Consider the following 18,568-nt stretch of genomic DNA (forward strand, 5'->3'; position numbering starts at 1 on the left):
AGGGCAGGGCTGTAGTGGGGGTTGAGGACTCCAGCTGGGGGTGCAGATTCTGGGGTGGGGAAGATCAGGGCTGGGGTACAGTGTGGGCTCAGAGGTGCAGGCTCCAGGCAGTGCTTGCTGCTGCCTCTGGGAGCTGTTTGAGGTATGTCCCCCCTCTGGCTCCTACGTGGAGGTGCAGCCAGACAGCTCTGTGCACTGCCCTGTCTGCGGGTGCTGCCCCTGCAGCTCCCATTGGGTTCCCAGCCAGTGGGAACTGTGGGGGTGGGAACAGTGTGCAGAGGCCCCTGGCTGCCCCTACACATAGGAGCTGGAAGCAGGACATGCCACTGCTTCCAGGAGCCACATGGAAAGCCCCTGATCCTGCTCCCCAGCAGCAGCTCGAGGGCCAGATTAAAAGTTCTGACAGACCAGACATGGCCTGTGGGCTGTAGTTTGCCCACACCTGTTCTATATCATTTTAGATGAAGTTTCTTCTGTTTGGATTTAGAAGAGAGTGCAACTATTTGTCAAGTTTAACTGTTTAATTTAAGGTTTGCAACTACAATTCCTATTTCCCCCCCCCAAATGATAAAATCAGATTTTAGCTTACAGTAGCAATGACTGAAAAATTGTTTTGACAGCCGATTTTCTAGATGTTATTGCATTTTAGCCAAATCAGCTTACTGCCAAGTTATGCTGTAATGAAATCATATTTTGGGGCATAAACAGAAAGTAAATGCTAACGATGCACTTCTAGGCTACATTGTTTCCTGTCATTAGTTACTGATTTCTCCAACACAACAGCTGAAAGTTAAGTTTCTCACATGGAATAGTACCAAACACTGCTGACCATTTCTATTTCAAGTACAAAATTGGCTTTCCTACAGAACTGCACACTCCCTTGACAAGCTTATTAGTCACTGAGAACATGCTACAGTTAAGCTGCTTAAGATATCAAAGCAACAAGACCCCTTTCCTAACCTACAACCACCATTTTAGGGTTTGGGTTTTTTTTTTTTAAAGTAATCTTTCTTCCATCAGCACACAAGTTGAGAGTCAACATGTGTCATGCTTTAGTCTCAGCAAGCCTTAACTTGATTTTTTTATGGGGAGAGACTTCAAAAAGGCTGGTAGCGTTGCCATTATAGTATCTTTTAATCAGGTAGACCCATCACCTCAATCTTCGTTAGTTCTAATTTCAGGAAACCCACTGCATTAAATGCTGGGCAATTTCCTGGCGTTTCTAGATTTCATCATTATTAGGGATGAATCAGATTCAGCAAGTTTGAAAAGTGGTTTAAGTAGTATAAGGGCCCTACCATCAAACATTAACCCTGCCTCCTGACCCTCTAAGCCCCCCCTCATCTGTCACTGGAAGTCCCACCCCTGGGAGTATTACTTCCAGGGTCAAGCTGGGCACGTGACCAGAAGCAAGGTGTGTCATGTGACCCCTCAAAGAGCTCTTCTCACTGCTCTCTATCAATCAAGAAGTTTCAGCTGCTCAGGACCACCTCCAGAGGAGATTTGACCTATCAGGGACAGTTCCAGGGCAGGGTGACCCATCTGGAGGTGGTTCGTGTGACACCTCTAAGAACTCCTCCGACCTCCCTCTACCACCTTTATGCTAAACATTTCAGAGAGCAACCAGATATTTTATCATGTAAAGTTTCTATTAAAGTTTCAAAAGTTAAGTATTTTTATTGGAAAATTATATTTTGAGACGAGCCAAGTTCACAAATTCAGGCAACTCTACTCACTACAAGATAGGAGTTTTCCATCAAGTTCTGTGACCCTAACACTAGTTTTCTGATAGTTCCTACCCTGTGCATGGTTCACTAGCCAATAACTGCATGGTTGTTGTAATATCAAATCTATGAAGTACTTGGCAGTTCCTTCATTTACACAATACCATGTTGCTCCTCTTTCTTCCCCCCCCCCCCCAAAAAAAGCAGAAACATGACAAGTTGTTCATTTAGAGGAATATTGTACTCAAGAATCTCCTGCCCATGAATGTATTTTGCTACAGGTTAAAAGGGGCAGCTTGCTTGGAAGCAGGAAGGAACTTAAGTTCAGTCTCCATCCTGAATCTCTACACTCTTCCTCACCTGAGCTGATCTACATTTAACAGATAACAGGGCTAGAGCACTCAGAAAAAAAGTTAGTGGGTGTTTAGCACCCACTGGCAACTAACTCCCCTCTTTCCCCCAGTCTGCCAGCTGCCCCACTGATCAACTCCTCCTGCTCCCTTCCAGTACCTCTTGCCCACAGCGATCAGAGGTTCTGCAGCATGCAGGAGGTGCAGCAGGGGAGGAGCGGGGACAGGGCAGAACTGGATGGGAAGTGGTGGGGCAGGGGTGAAACAAGGGCAGGAAGAGGCAGAGTGGAGGGGTGAGCACCCTGGAGCCCAGAGGAAGCCAGCACCTGTGCCCAGGACTATGTTAGTGTGAATCAGTTTTTTAAAAAGTTAGGTATCAATATACTCAGTTTCAAAACTATTAATAAGTGCTGAGTCAAAGGAAACACTGAAGTTTGAATAGACCAGATTTGGTGGGGCCAGTTCATTAAAAAAAAAAAAAAACACCTTTCCTGGCTACTGTCCTCAGCTCCAACTACAAGGTGGTCTTGGGCTGGAGGTAGTTCAGCATTCCCATGTCCATTCAGATCTTTGCTCCCCTCTTGAGACTACTGGCAGGGATGCCAGTTCTGTCCATATCACAAAAGCCACCTGTCCACTAGCACATGGAAACAAATGAACCTTTTCCTCCTATTCCTCCCCTGCTCCCTGTACAGTCTAATGACTGGGCAGTAGCCAACTCATTGGGCAGAGTTGAGCTGATGGCCTAGAGCTAAAAGATCTCATCATCCAGTGCCTTACATGCACATTTGGGTGTGGTAAGTACTTTGCACATATCTAGTCTTTAAGACCCACTTTTGAACACCTTCCCCATCCTAAAAAGAGTCCCACACACTCTTGGATAAAAAGAATGGTAAAATCTTTATTTGCATGTTCCACTTTAAAAAATAAAGGGGAAGGACTCAACAGCTTAAAGTCTGATGCTGTCCAGCAGCTGGAAGTGAAATAAATTAAATAAAATACAAACAAAAGCCAAGTAATCAAAATAGTCTAGGGCTTTGAATCTTTTTCTAGAAATACTGCTCCAGGCATAGCTCTGACTCCCAGGGATTTGGGCTAGAAGATAGTGAATAAGAAACAATGTCACAAAGTTAAATATGACAGGGGAATAAGATTTATTTTGAGTTTTAGTTTTAACACTTTATATATGTAATCCCCAAACTGAAGAATTCTAAAACTCACTTTTACCATCCCTCCACTTTGCTTAAAGACAAATCCTGCAGACAGGCAACTGTTCCATCTGTAACTCTGCAGAAGGGAAGGAGGATATACAGACCCACCCACCACCACATTAGAGAGGTTGTATCCTACGGGCCAGCTGTTCCACTGGGCAAAAAGCCCTCACAAATCCAAAGATCAGGCTTCAGGTGCTAGCCTGCAGAAGCCCAGCCACATAATGGTTATGGATGTTTCTAAAAAGGAAAAAAAAAAATGTTCCTTCAGATTCTGCAGGAAACTCATTAGAAAGTAAAGACATTGAGTTACCTTGTGGGAAGAAAGCACAATGCAATGCCACTTGGTTCATTTCACATTGATCTGAAGTATCTCAGGACTGCTGTCTTAACGAGCATGTCCCAGAGCTCAAATCCTAATTTGACTGGGTGGTATCATGCATAACTCCCTTTGCTCCACCAGGAGCTAAGTGGTAGTATCCTGACCTATGGATGGACTTATCTCCTCTTTGCACCTGCCAATGCCCCTTTTCACTGTACCTGCACAGCCAGAATGTTAAGGCCACACAAAGGTCTCAGGGGGTGGGGGGAGAGCCTCTAGTTTAGCTGCATGAGAGAAGTAGAAGGGAATCAAGCTATTCCTAGGCTAGAATACAACCAAAACTAACACACAGGTCAGCCAGCCCATTGCATCAAAAGTAACTGGTTTAAGAGCTACAAGACTGAAGCATTGTAATTTATATTGGGTGGAGAAGGTCTCAGACATTTGTCCACTAGTCACTTCCAGTCATGACAGCATGAAGCTGTATGAGTGATGGAGTAGGCAAGAACTACTCCAGGGAATTTTAGCATGGCACTTGAGTCTGTATGGGTCTTCTGCTTCCACAGGGACACTTGTCAGCCTGACCAGTTTGGATGATGGGATTTTCAGTAACCCCCCCACGTAAAGCTGAATGAGCGAGAATTCTTCCCTCCTACCAGGCGCTTGTTGCAGTTCTGTTTGGAAGAGGTTTCAGACTCTAGTCTGGCACATCCCAAGGACTGATCCTTCCTGAAGGTCTGAGCAAGACGGGCTGCTCTCAGTTCCCTGAGAAAAAGGGAAGGAAGAGAAGTCAGAACTTGCCATACTCAATCCTCACCAGCTGCAGAGACAAGTCAGTGCTTTTCCAAGCTAGACAAGCACCATCCTCCAGTTTACCCAGGTAAGTTAACAAACCTAGATGGTAACATCATTGCAGTACAGTTGCAGGATTGGGAGAATTCATAGTGCTCCCAGCAATACACTCAGTCCACTAGGAGTCTCAATAGCTCCAGCTAAAGCTTCTGCTCCACAAAGGGTTAGGTTTTCTGGCAGTTGACCTGATGTCTAGGGTAACTTGTGACAAACTTCCTTCCCAGTCTGTCACTAATATCAAGTGTCCAATTTATTTTTTCCTTCAAAGATTAAAGGTGGGTGGATATTAGTAGATCACAAGCAGTCCTGTAACGCAAGTCTGTTTATTCCTCCCTGCTGCCCTGAATCCAGTCAGTCAAAAGCAATGCTAGTCTCCATTTGCTGTAATACTCTCATCTGTAGGGGATTCCCTTTTCTGATTCTGCCGTGCTTTTCCAGAGTCTGCATGCTCTCTTGCCCAGGGGAGAAGAGTTTACCTCTTATCTTTCCCCCTCCCTAGCTGGTGGTGGGAGAGCCAACACATCTTACCTGATCCCATAACCTCAGCCACAGCCCCATCCCCTTAAGGCCACTAGCAGCAGGAGCTGGAGGGGGATGGGGAGAAGTCTGATCTGCATTGATTCAATATTGCCACTTCCTTCTGGGCAGGGCAGACAGTTCAGTATTTATTCCCTTACCCTACACACTGATTTGATGTTGTAGCTTAGTGTTTCTCAATGAGCTGTCAGCTGATCAACACCTGTCCCTGAGGCCTCCCTAACAGTTTAGGAAGGCAGCCTGCCGGTTCCTGGTATCAAAAAAGGTTGATAAACACCATCTGTAGTTGACCACCTTCTCCCCTAGTGACCAGGATTATAGGTCAGCCAAGTCATTGGTTAGTCAGATGATCTAGCCAGCATAGCACTTAACCTGGAGGGGAACTGCTGTTTTCCTAGAGCTACATACAGGTGAATTGTGGCAGAACCCTAGAATCATAGTTGTTTGACTGAGATATTGGGGGGGGGGGGAGGATGACAAAACACATGCATGACACACATGTATGGTGAAGCCAGGTACCTTGGCTCACTGGCTGTCTCCCCCTGCCTGGAGCAGTACTTTGACTGCTGGTGCTGGGGTGGGGTTTAGGGAAGATGGTCTGGCTTAATGGGGAGCCCCAGCTGCTGCTGGCAGCCATTCCAGCACTGACTGCTGCTTTGGGCAGCCATGGGAATGCCACATGCTGGGCTCCTGCTTTCCCGCCCCCACACACATTCCTGTATCCCTTCTTTTCTCCATCCCCTTCCTCTCCCTACACCATCCCCTCCCCTTCTCTTAGAATCACAGAATCATAGAATATCAGGGTTGGAAGGGACCCCTGAAGGTCATCTAGTCCAACCCCCTGCTCAAAGCAGGACCAATTCCCAGTTAAATCATCCCAGCCAGGGCTTTGTCAAGCCTGACCTTAAAAACCTCTAAGGAAGGAGATTCTACCACCTCCCTAGGTAACGCATTCCAGTGTTTCACCACCCTCTTAGTGAAAAAGTTCTTCTCCCTGCCCCCCAAAAGGAGAGGGCACTCACTGTTGAGCGGTAAGAAGGTTGGCACTAGGACCCAGGAGGCAGCAACCCAGGGCCCTTACAACAGTTGCTCCCCTCCAGCAAGCTCCGCTGCTCCCTGCCATCAGAAAGGTGCCAAGGAAGGGGATGCAACATGGGAAGGATGGACAGCCCCCATCTCCTTCCCCCAGTAGGCTGAGCAGAGCAGGGCAGCTCTGTGCTTGCAGAAGTCTGGTGTGGGAAATGGTGCATGACTGCCCCCTTCCAACACTTTGCCTCTGTTTGGGGGTAATGCCCCCACACTCTCCCCAAATTATACCCATGCCCTTTAGCTGCACACCTGGGAACCAAGTTCCCTAGAGACCCACTATTCCAATACTTCTACCACCAGAGCCCTGCACAGATACAAAAATTTGTATCTGCATCTGAGCTGTGATCTGAAAAAGTGGTCTGCAGATGTGGATATATGCAGGGCTTTGCCAACCACTTCAAGCCAAAGACTGATGAGCAATTGCCATGCCATTAAAGCAATCTGCTCAATGCACCACTGTCTGGCAGGGCTCCTCCTCCTCTTTATGCACCAATAGACCCTACCTTTCCAGCATGGCGGTCTTAAATTTCTCCACATTTAGCTGCTTCTGGAGCTGTGCAGCTTTTCCAAGAGAGGGCCGAAGAATTGGGTGTTTAGTAAGAGCCGTGGCAGATGGTCTTGCAACTGGGTCAGGGTGAACCATGAGCTAGACGAGGAAGTGGGGAAGGAGTGGAGGTTTACAGTTTCTTATAATAAAATGCTAATCAGAGACATCCCTTCCCCCTCTGGCTTGCACCCTGAAGAGCCTCACCTTAAGGAGTCCATGAAAGCCATGTGTGAGCTGCTGAGGGATTGGTGGAAGGTTACCTCTGCGGATGTGGTGCCACATGGCATCATTGCGAGGTAATGGTCCTGACCCTGCGGCTAGAGCCATTGTTAACGCAAGGGCAAAGATGTCCGCCTTTGGCAGATAGCAGTATTGCTGTGGAGAAAAGAGCCAGTTACATGCAGTCACCCCAGTATTTGGGGTCGTAAGATGGTCCTTCATTAAGATAAGAGTACAGGCCCAGGGAAGTACTTCTAGAAAGATTTGCCTGGCACTACTGCCACAATCCCACTTGTTACTCTTTGCTACTTTGACTCTGAAGAGAAAAAGATGGTCCACTTCCACAGTTCCAAAAATACTGTTTAGTTTTAACAGGTTGTACACAGCTGCGAGTATCCTCCAAATCCTGAGGAACTCCTATCCCACATCCGGGAAGGCAACAGCAAGATGGCAGGACTCCTCCTTAAACTAGCTAATTTATGCCTCTGACATAGACATGGTAGCAAGTCAGGCTACTGCTAGATTACCTCACCTGTCCATCTATTTGATGGAAGGGTGGAATGTGATGGATTGGATTTGGACACTGAATACATTTTACCACAAAAGATTTCAGTTTGGGAAGTCTCTGGGCCACATCCTCTAGTCTGTGGCCACTAACGTTTTGCCTTTGTGACAGGGTGATGGCCTTTATTTTGATTTATGCCAGAGTGGCAAACCTAAGGCTAGTCTAATACAGAGGATTTAGGTAGGAGACCCCCATGTAGGGAAGGAAGGGAAATCATACCTATTGTACAAATATTTGTCCAAGTGTTAATGACCTTAGCATATAAAGGTGCTTTAGATGTAATTATAGCTCCAATTCAGTAGTCAGGTTTCTACCCACCAGGACCATCTGCATTTGAGATGATTTTTTCCTTCCCATCCCATAAACTGAGAGGTAGTGTGGTTACAGAGACGACCAGAGACCCAATTGGGGAGTAGATTTAATTGTACATCACCATACAATTGTGCTTTACAGAAACAAATAGGGGTTCCTCCCTCAGAGTTCAACCAAGTTGAGTTCAGGACAGGAGAGGACCAGGAAGGAAATGTTTAAGCCAGGGTAAAGAAAATCTAATATTCCACTGCCAACCCTCAAGTTTCACATATATGCCCCATCCTCCCCCAAATGAAAGGGGCAACTGTACCTCTTGCAGAATCTCATTGGCCAGAAAACGACTGTCTCCCTCCTCCACTTGGGGATTAGTTATCGATGTCACATGGCCCAGGTCACCTAACAGGAAAATAAACAAACTAGAAATCCAACAGACAGCCCACAGTTCTGCTTTTCTGGGGGAAGTCATGCTACGTGTGCATCTTAAAGGAGCTCTGAGAGGCCAAAAGAACAGGTTGGGATCAGAGAGCTAGTGAGCCAACTCCTCCCTCAATCCCAAATCCACAGGAAAATAGGGCCGTGGTTAAGTTAAGCCAAGTTAAGATCTATGAAGACTGACATTTCACCAAGTGTCTCTCTCTCCTCTATGCCTTCAGGACTGAGTTTTGCAGGTCATGACTGAGGGACATTCCTATAGCCATAGGGATACTATGTATTTAAGAGCAGCTTTAGAAATAAGTCACTAAACAGTCCATGAGTCAGATTAAACCCACCAATTTTATAAGCCACGTTAGAAGAGAACCCATCATCTTCACTGTCACTCTCTTCCTGAGCAGCGGAGCCATCAGTCACCAGCTTGTGACAGATGAAGATGTTACCTATAAGACAGAGGATTGTGTAATAAAACACTTTACTATGAAATATCCCAATATAATAAATGTATCTGGATCTTCAAGGTAGACAAAGGAAATGGACATTGTTCTTTCTACAACCTCACTGCCACCACCATGGTGCAGGACACTTGAGCTGGAGTACTATATTGAGCAACAAGGGAATAGCCTGCTAAGGAACAAGGAAGTTCCCACGCACACACATACTTAGAGCTGACCTGCTTGGTCACCAATCTGAAACCGAACACTTCTATGTGGGCCAGGTTTATAAAGAGGGAAGGAGAATGAAAGAAAAACCCTGGATCATGATTTCCAACTGTAAAGGAGAAGGTTTCACAACAACATTTTTCAGTACAATAGCAAAATTTGAGACAGACATGAGATATTTGTTTAACTAGAGATTTGCTTCTTCTAGTTAAGGTACTGAACGTTACTGCAGTGAGGAGTATCAAGGGCCTGAATTTAGGATTTCTGATTGCCTGCAATTCCTAGTAGTCAATGGAAGCTGTAGGGGCTCAGCAAGAGACAAGCCCCAAGCTACTAATTTTACTACTTTGGAGTTTAAAAGTTCTCATTTGGTCTTGATTTTCCCTCCCTCTGTCCAGTTGTGGGTTTGTTTTAATCTGGAAAGAACAGTCAATTTGAGTTGCGTATGGCAAGACAGTTTTCCCCCAGTGATAATCACTAGGCTTATTGGATTAGGGAGTATAACCCCACACCCCTGATTTATGAGACTTTGTCTAGATCTCCTGTTTGGAGACTAAATCCCTGGCCAACAATCCAACCCTATAGTCCTTAGGAAAGCAAATTCTGACAGTCTAAACTCCTGTTAGAATTTTTGCCCAAGTAAAAACTGCAAGATCATGTCAACCCACAATTTTTCCAGCCCTCTTGGAAGCAAGTTACAAATGCTCAAAGTCTGCATGTAGGACACAGGCCCGTAGACCGTTGCCATCTCAGAGTTTACACTGTTCACACACATTTCAGAAACAAATCAGTGTGTGCAAACAGCACCAGTCAACTTTTGCTAGCTGAATTAAATTAGCTCTCACTTTGAGTAGCATGTTTTCCCCTGTTACCTCCCTGCCCATTTATGAATAGGATGTTAAAATCATCATTTCTTTGACAGCCAACTGTACAACTTTAAATACAGAGTTGTGAAACTGCTTCTGTACCATTTTAATATTGGTTCAGTTTTGAGTTGTATACACTAGATTAGAACATGAGTTAGTCAGTCCATTAAATTTAGAGATTTGCATTGATAGCACATGGAGGAGCCCTGGAGCACATCTCTAAAGTGTCCCTTCCATGCTTATTTGAGTTTCCGCTAATATCAAACTGTGCTCAGGAGTTCCTCCTCTGAGAGGTTTCAGAGTAGCAGCTGTGTTAGTCTGTATCTGCAAAAAGAAAAAAAGGCGGACTTTGGCACCTTAGAGACTAACAAATTTGAGCATAAGCTTTCGTGAGCTGTAGCTCACTTCATTGGATGCGCTGTAGCTCACAAAAGCTTATGCTCAAATAAATTTGTCAGTCTAAGGTGCCACAAGTCTTCCTTTCCTCTAAGAGTTACTGTAAGTATGTGGCTCTACAGTCTGCAAAGAAAAGTATAAACATGCTTTTACTTTACTATAGGCATACATATGTTGCTTGAAAAAGCAGGGTGTTTGCATGGAATCTAGTCATCTTACAGTACTTTTTGAATATTGCCACTAAAGAGCCTCTTCCCATAGTGGAGCTCTTTAGAGCAACTGCTGTACTATAGGATTTCTTGTTTCCATACCACCCACAAGAAACAGGAAGAGGGTGTGTTATAACTGTACCTGAATGCTCTTTTAACAGTTACATGGAGAATAGCAGTGTTCCATGTCCAGATCCAGAATGATCAGTAGAAATTTGGGGGGGTGGGGGGGGGGTGGAAAAAAAACCTAAACAACAGCTTTTCCTTTCGACTGCAGATCTAGACTCCAGGAGGAGTAGGAAGAAAGATCTTCCAACCTTCCACCACACAGATTACCGACACCGGCAGCATGAGGGGAGAGGGACCAGCCAAGGAAAGCGCTGTACTTACTCGGTTTGATGTCCATGTGTGCCAGGCCAGAGCTGTGTATGTACTTTAGCCCCATGGAGACTTGCAAGAGGATCTCCTTTAACTCAGCTTCTTGGAAATAGCACCCAGTCTTAGCATTTTCCAACAGCGCATCCTGAAGGCTCCCACCTAAGCAAAACATTCAAATTTTGATGCAGGTATTTTTCCCAGTGAAGTGAGATGCTTGAAGTCATTTTCAGCTGGACTCTGGATACCCATTAATGCTAAGTACCAAAGAACTACACAAAGGGGTGGCAAACTTTGGTCAGAATAGCCATACAAAAAGTTTAGGAAAGAGACTTACACACTGTACCACCCATCTGGCATTACACTTGCCATTGTCTAGGATGGTGGTTTCTGCAGCTCTTTAGACCTACTTTCTATTTGCCAGGAAGGGATCTAAGGCTATTAAGAGTGGCAGATCAGGGAGCAAGGAAGTCTAAGATACCTATGTTTCTTTAGATCACCGATTTCTGTGGCAAGACTCTCATAACAGTGTTGTTTTATTGCTCTTCATTTAGATACACTCAATGAATCAGGTATTGCACAAAATGCTATCTTCTGCCTCTTCTTTAACTCTATGCTGCTGCACCCCCACGACTCTAGTCACGGGTGTCTTTGTAAATGGTGGAAGTTGTGCTGAGTTACAGTGGTGACTATCAAGAGTCATTTGTTACTGCAACCTAATTTTAAACTTGTGACTCCAAAGCAAAAACCAAAAGCACTGCACCACTGAAATCCCAGCCCTCACGAGCTATTCAATTCAACCAGATGTTTGCAATAATGCTTGAAGGTGTCCAGATATGGACTTGCTGATCACCCACTAACTCCTGCCAACTGGAATGGGGTCAGGAGCAGGCTGTTCAGGAGTTCTTCCCCTTGCTGTGGTTCTGCCTCTGCGGCACTGCACTATTCACACAGTTAAGTCAGAGGAAAAGAATTTGCTTTCCAGGTATGTTCCACTCATGTACCAGATCGGCTCTTTTAAAAAGAGCCATTACTCCGGTACTTGAGGCTTGATGGTGTACAGCTCTGTGGTGGACTCCTAAACAGCAATGGCATCAGGACTGCATTCCCCAGATCAGCTGTACCACAGCAATGAGGGGAAACCTTAAAAATACCTAACGATGAGCACATACATGAGTGAGCTATGGGTCTCCCACCCTGCACTGAAAGTTTATTTAAAACGGCCCCTGTACCCATTGTCATTGCAGACTTCCCCATCACACAGGCTTGCTGTGACCTTCCTGGCTCAAGGCAAAGCATTAAATGCTCTAGTTTAGAAACGGACCTTAAACCCAACTAAAGTTGATCTCCTTTGTAAGATGGAGCTCCATAGGTTTAAGCACCACAGGGAACCAGATGTCACCCTGACATTTATGCTCTTAAGGCTGAGGTTCTTACCGTTGCAGTGTTCATTTTGAATGATCATGTGATCATCCTCTGCCCAAGCAGAATAGTAGCGCACAACATGGGGATGGTGTCCAAGCACTGCGTGGGCATAGACTTCCCGCAAGGCCATTTGCCTAGAGATGGAAACAGAACAGAGCTGGTGATCCTCTAGAAATGGGGCTTCAGCGCCTTGCAAGAAACCCTAGTTCAGAACTGGAACTCACCTCCCCAGTCAGGCCAGGATTGAGAGCTATGAGCACCTAAGAGGGAGGAAGGGAAAGATGTGCATTTATGCTGAACAGCAATTTTTAGCAGATTGAAGGGCATTACTCGGCTCTGAAGCCAGTCCCGTCCTGTCCTTAGGAAGGGGCATTTTCAGAAGCTTATGGAGAGGAGCATCCTGAGACTAATATAAGCAGCAGTCAGGATCAGATGGAAGTAATCTGTCCTGACACAAAGCCACAGCAGCCACTAATGGAATAGTGGCTGGGCATGTCAGAGCTAAAGCAAGGTTGGCAGTTAGTGAGAAAACCGAAAAGCTAGCAGTAACTTCAGAGTTCTACTTGTGGCACCTCAGCACAGCAGGGCAATGGCCAATGGATGAAGCATCTGATATTTATGACCTTCGTTGTCTAGTCTACCATGGAGTGATAGAAGGGCACTCCTCCACCTGGCTGCACCCAAAGCTGTAAGAACAGGTGCATTCTTGTGAAATTACTCCCTCTTATGCCAGGAGTGAAGACATGGACTTTGGTGGAACAACCCCCCCAATAACTGAGGAAGAGTGGCATTGCCAGAACTACACAGGAAGCTCCTTTTAGCCAGCAAGTATAACATGAGCAAAGAGACCCAAATCTTCTCAGAGTATCCATTTTGCATGCCCTCTAGGGTTCACAAAGCAGTATTAGTAACAGATAGATCTATCTGGCAAACCCCAGTGTATGGGATTGGAGATTATCCACCAGTCAGCAAAGTGGTAGACAGCTACTGTAACGCCAATTTGTGTAAAAAAAAAAAAAAACAAAAAAACAAACACAGATTCCAGAGGCAATCCAGGCAATTACAGGCCAGTGAGCCTGACTTCAGTACCAGGCAAATTGATTTAAACTATAGTGAAGAACAGAATCAGACACCGAGATGAACATAAGATGTTGGGGGAAGAGTCAACATGGTTTTTGTTAACGGAAATCATGCCTCAATTTATTAGATTGGGGGACGGGGGGGTCAAACACGGGGACAATGGTGATCAAGTTGCTATAGCGTACTTGAACTTTCAGAAACCCTTTGACAAGGTCCCTCACCAAAGGCTTTTAAGCACAGCAGGCAGTCACGGGATAAAAGAGGGAAGATCCTCTCAATAAGTAACTGGCTAAAAGATAGGAACGAATGGTCACTTTTCACAGTGGATTGAGGTAAATAGTGAGGTCCCCCAAGGATCTGTATTGGATTAGTGCTGGTCAACATTCATAAATATTCTGGAAAATGGGATGAACAGTGAGGGGCAAAGATTGCATACAATATCAAGCTACTCAAGATAGTGAAGTCCAAAGCTAATTGTGAAAAGTTAAAGGGATCTCACAAAACTGGGTGATTGGGCAACAAAGTGGCAAATAGAACAGGAGTACTTGTGGCACCTTAGAGACTAAAATTTATTTGAGCATAAGCTTTTGTGGGCTACAGCCCACTTCATCAGATGCATAGAATGGAACATATAGTAAGAAGATTTGTATGTATACATACATATATACACACACACACACACACACACACACACCCCCCACATAAAAAGGTGGAGTAAGAGGCTAATTAAGATGAGCTATTATCAGCAAGAGAAAAAAAAACTTTTGTAGTGATAATCAAGATGGCCTGGGGCAAATGAAATTCAGTCTTGATAAAAGTGAAGTAATGTACTTGGGATTGTCTTCCTAGGTACACATACAAAATGGGATCTAAATTTGCTGTTACCACTAAACAAAATATTTGAGTCATTGTGGATAGTTCTCTGAAAACATCTGTTCAATGTGTGGCAGCTGTCAAAAAAGCTAACAGAATATTAGGAACCACTAGGAAAGTGATAAAACAGAAAATATCATAATGCCACCATATAAATCCAAGGTATGCTCACACCTTGAATACTGCAAGCAGTTCTGGTTGCCCTCATCTCACAGAAGTAAATTAGAATTGGAAAAATTACAGAGAAGGGCAACAAAAAATTAGGGGTATGGAACAGTTTCCATATGGAGAGATTAATAAGACTGGAACTGTTCATCTTAGAAAAGACATGACTGAGGGGGAATATGGTGGAGGTATATAAAAATCATGAATAGTGCAGATGTGTGAAGGGGTAAACAACACTTCCTTATTCACTAACAAGAACCAGGATCACCCAATGAAATTAATAGGTTTCAGGTTTAAAACTAACATGAGGAATTACTTCATACATTACACAATCAACCTGTGAAACTCATTGCCAGCAGATACTGTGAAGGCCAAAAGTATAACTGGGTTCAAGAAGAATTAGGTAAGTTCATGGAGAATAAGTCATTCAATGGTTATTAGCCAAGATGGTCAGACACACAACCCCATGTTCATGATGTCCCTAACTTCAGGCTGCCAGAAGCTGGGACTGGATGACAGGGGATGGATCACTTGATCAATTGCCCTGTTCTGTTCATTCCCTCTTAAGCCTTTGGCACCATTGGAAGACAGGGTACAGGGCTGGATAGACTATTGGTCTGAACCAGTATTGCCATTATGTTCTCATTAAATCCAGGGTGGAAATTGAGGTGGCAAGTCAGTCCATATGGCCTCTTTACATTTCTATGAGCTATGAATATGAACACTCCACCGTTTTAGTCTACTCCTCCTATCAAGGTTTATCTTGGAGACTGATGTTAGTTACAAGTTTCCAAAGATATGCTTTTGAGATCCTTAGACATGTATTTCTACACTACTCCCTCCTCCTCCATCCCTCTCAAAGATATGCCTAGCAATCCATTAAAAAAATACCCCAAATGACACAGAGCAGCATTTTTACCACTATAGTTTCCAGATCATACACTCACTCATCTGAGGATCCTGCCAGAGGCCTCTTCGAGCGCTTGATAGCATACACACATCCATCTAGGCGTTTGATGCACTTGTAGACAGAGCCAAATTCCCCTACCCCAATTTTTTCTAGCTCCAGGAATTCCTTCTTGTAGCGGGAAACCATGTTGCTCTCTCTCAAGAGAAATCTCTAGGGGATTAGACAAAGCAAAGCAATAAGAGGAAAGAAAAGTTAAGGACTCATGATGCACCAAGGGTAGTCCTCTAAGGCGGGCCCTATAAAACTAACATGTAGAGTCTCCATTCAGCTCCCTCTTCTTTTTTGTGTACTCTCAACCATTCAGACACAGAGCTCCTGCCTGCTTCTCTGTAATGGCCTCCTTCCATCACCTGTTTGAGGTTCCAGGGCCATGGATGGCCTGACATAGACCAAGCAGAAAGTAGCTAAGAATTCCCTCTCCCAATGACTCACTAGCACTGCAATTAGTTAATGCAGATCTGGAATTCTGGGGACGGTGTTCTAGCTAACTGTGCCTAAATGGTCCCATGGCACAGACCTCTAGGCTACTTCAGCTATGCACCTTTAGACAGTTGTGACCTACAGCCAAGATAGCCATCCTGGATGGGGAGCAGCAGAAGAGGGTAATGTTATTAGACTCCAATCATTAACTATAACAGAGTCACATGGGAATCAGTTACAGATATTTGATTGGGTGGAAGGAGACCTGTACCACTGAACAGTTAGTTCTTCTCCAGGAAAGGAATTTCCAGATGGAAGACCACTGGAGGGCCAGTCAGAACATATCAGTTATTGGGAGAAGGCAGGTTCAGAAGCATAGGGTTAGGTGGGCAGGGTCTACGAGTCTGCAGTGTTTTAAAAGTTTAGTCAGGAGTGCCACATGTCCAGCTGTGGTTTAAGTAACAGAACTAATGCATGTTTTGCATTTAGAGGACAGTTTGGTATCGTGGTTAGCATACCCCCCAAGCTATGCACAAATTATTCCATCATGGTTGTTCTATATTTGCAAACAGTAAGTGCAATACTGCAGCAGTTCAGACTGTTCTATAAGCTTTCAATCTTCTTCAGAGTATTTGCTGAAGGTCTAGGACAACTGAGGCAGTCACAATGCTGCCTGTCCAAGTTTCCAGCTACTACACCTGCCCAGGCCATTCTTCACACAAATAAGAGCCCAGGAAAGCAGCTGGAAAATAGTCAACTTTTGTGTATCAGTGGCTACTAATAGAGGTACACGAGGAAGGGAGGAACCAGGAGTTATCTGCCACCATCACTAGAGGAATGTCCAAGGGAGAAGGGAAAGATACAATACAGCTGGACAGTATAGCCAAGGGAGCAGGGGACCAGAGAAGATGGGATATGAAATGAAGAGCAAGAGTAGTCCATGAATTTTTTTCTTCCCCCAAAATAAGACTCACACTGCATATTTTCTTCCCACATATGCAATGTCTGTAGTTACCTCAGATGTTTGTGATCATCAGTGGAAGAGGTGCTGCACAGGACAGTTAAGATGCAGCCCCCACATACTATTAAGCATAAAAAGCAGTACAGGTACCCAACTCATTACAAATTTTTCAAGAGTGTCTGCAAAGACTTTTTTTTTTAAAGTAGTGTTGAAGATACACCAATCTAGGCACCAAGCTAACATGCTCACACTTAACAGTAGGCTCTTTACATAGAGTTTTACTCACCCTACACATGTAGTTTTGTCTGATTGGTGTCAAACAAAATCTATTGCTAAGTGGTAAGTTAATCAGAGGCTTCCTTTTAACAAGCATGGTAGCTCATAGTAATCCTTGATATCTCCACTGTTTGCCATAGTCATACATGTTATATTGCTGTATTTGTTCTGCTTTGCAAGAGAAATTCCAAGACCCAAGTCAACGTTAAGCTGCATCACTGGCCTTCACAGGCAGGGAGCACCGCCTCTCCATTCCTCAGCACAACCCAAGCAATGCTAGACTGCTTTCACTATGAATACACTTGTAGCTGCATTGATTCACTTAAATGACTGTGGAGTAGGGAGAGACTCCAAGGTAAAGGAATTGAGATTTTTACTACATTTGAATGGGGATACTGAGTTTTTCCTTTAATGATTCTGGCTTTGTTTGCTTTTTAAAGCAGCTCAATTGTTTGGGTAGCTGTCATAGGGAAAAACTAAAGTCTATTGTAATAATAAAAGCAAAAATATTGAGTAAATCCAAGACTAATTCAGATGAAGTGATGAGCTTTTGATTATAAAGATTAGACCCTAAATTAACAGATTCTCAGCTGACGGAAACCAGTTCAGCTCCAGTGAAGTCAGAGGCACTCAGCCAGTGTAGTTTGGCATCTAATCTGATCCTCTATGGCTAGGTCTTCACTACAGACTTCTGCCAGCACAGCCATGCCAGAGGGGCCAACATCACTGTGCTAGCAGAAGACCCTAGCATGATGCACTTATAACAGTAAAATGCATTTTTGCTCTGCTCGTGGGGAATGGTTTTACTATATGGTACAGAACAGTTTCGCCATTATAACTCTAGGAGCTTTGCCAGTATTGTATGCTGGTTTCCTATACCAGTAAAGCACTTCTAGTGTGGGCACTGCCTCCATTTATACTGCATGGTAAATAAAATGGAAGCATTTATCAGTGAGTGGAATCCTGACTCTTCTCAGCTCTGCCACAGACTCGCTACTACTTAGCCACTCTGTAGCGCACCTTCCTGATTGATACAGTTAGGTCGTTTTCATTCTTGTGAAGAGACTTCAGGCTTAATTGTCAGTGAAGTGCTGTGAGCTGCCGATAATGTGCAATACAAGTACTATTCAAAACGTTTTGAGAGGAGTATCCCTTTCACTTTCCATGACCAAGTACAAGATTCTCTTTCCTGCTGAAGGTGGTGACTGAGAATAAGTCACCTAAGCAGCATTTAGAAATTTACTACCCTATTTCAAGTGTTTGTTATGTCAGCTGTTGCAACAGAACCACCAGAGCTGTTAACACCTTTCACTGTAAAGTTACAATAAATATTTTCTTAAGTCTACAGACTAATAATTTGGAAACTTGAGGTTACTAGTTTACTGAACAATAGGGATAGCAAAAGGATTACTCTTTCCAGCCATGTTGAGATAGCAAGAACTTGTCCATATTTATAGTAGTCTTATTACTTTCCCCATGAACAAACATGAGTCCTGGCCATCACGTGATCGTTTCTACAATGGCATGTTGGCCAGGACCAGTGAGAATTCTAGGACTAGTTGCAAGTTTCAGATCTGGCCAAATGTAAGTTTGTCAAATCAAGTAAATCACTTTCAGCCTAATGTCGACTAATGTACCGTACCCTATTTGGTTCTTCCTGGATTCTCTGCTATTCAAACTTGGTTATATAATCTTTTCTCATAGCATTATTGAGTTACACAATAGCATAC

The 18,568-nt window shown here is 44.3% G+C and overlaps 1 protein-coding gene across 1 annotated transcript in view; it reads right to left on the reverse strand.

Annotated features, from left to right (window-relative positions):
• Positions 1 to 4,212: 4,212 nt before the first annotated feature.
• Positions 4,213 to 18,568, reverse strand: part of WEE2 (WEE2 oocyte meiosis inhibiting kinase) — a 24,974-nt gene continuing 10,618 nt past the window's right edge. Inside the window, exons 5-12 of the mRNA XM_073330016.1 lie at positions 15,159 to 15,331; positions 12,106 to 12,227; positions 10,684 to 10,830; positions 8,499 to 8,603; positions 8,039 to 8,124; positions 6,837 to 7,007; positions 6,589 to 6,731; positions 4,213 to 4,372 (exon numbers count right to left, since the gene is read on the reverse strand). Coding sequence (XP_073186117.1) covers positions 4,213 to 4,372; positions 6,589 to 6,731; positions 6,837 to 7,007; positions 8,039 to 8,124; positions 8,499 to 8,603; positions 10,684 to 10,830; positions 12,106 to 12,227; positions 15,159 to 15,331 — 1,107 coding nt within the window. The remainder of the gene's footprint in view (positions 4,373 to 6,588; positions 6,732 to 6,836; positions 7,008 to 8,038; positions 8,125 to 8,498; positions 8,604 to 10,683; positions 10,831 to 12,105; positions 12,228 to 15,158; positions 15,332 to 18,568) is intronic.

The sequence above is a fragment of the Lepidochelys kempii genome, chromosome 1 (assembly GCF_965140285.1).
Source record: "Lepidochelys kempii isolate rLepKem1 chromosome 1, rLepKem1.hap1, whole genome shotgun sequence".
Classification (NCBI taxonomy): Eukaryota; Metazoa; Chordata; order Testudines; family Cheloniidae; genus Lepidochelys; species Lepidochelys kempii.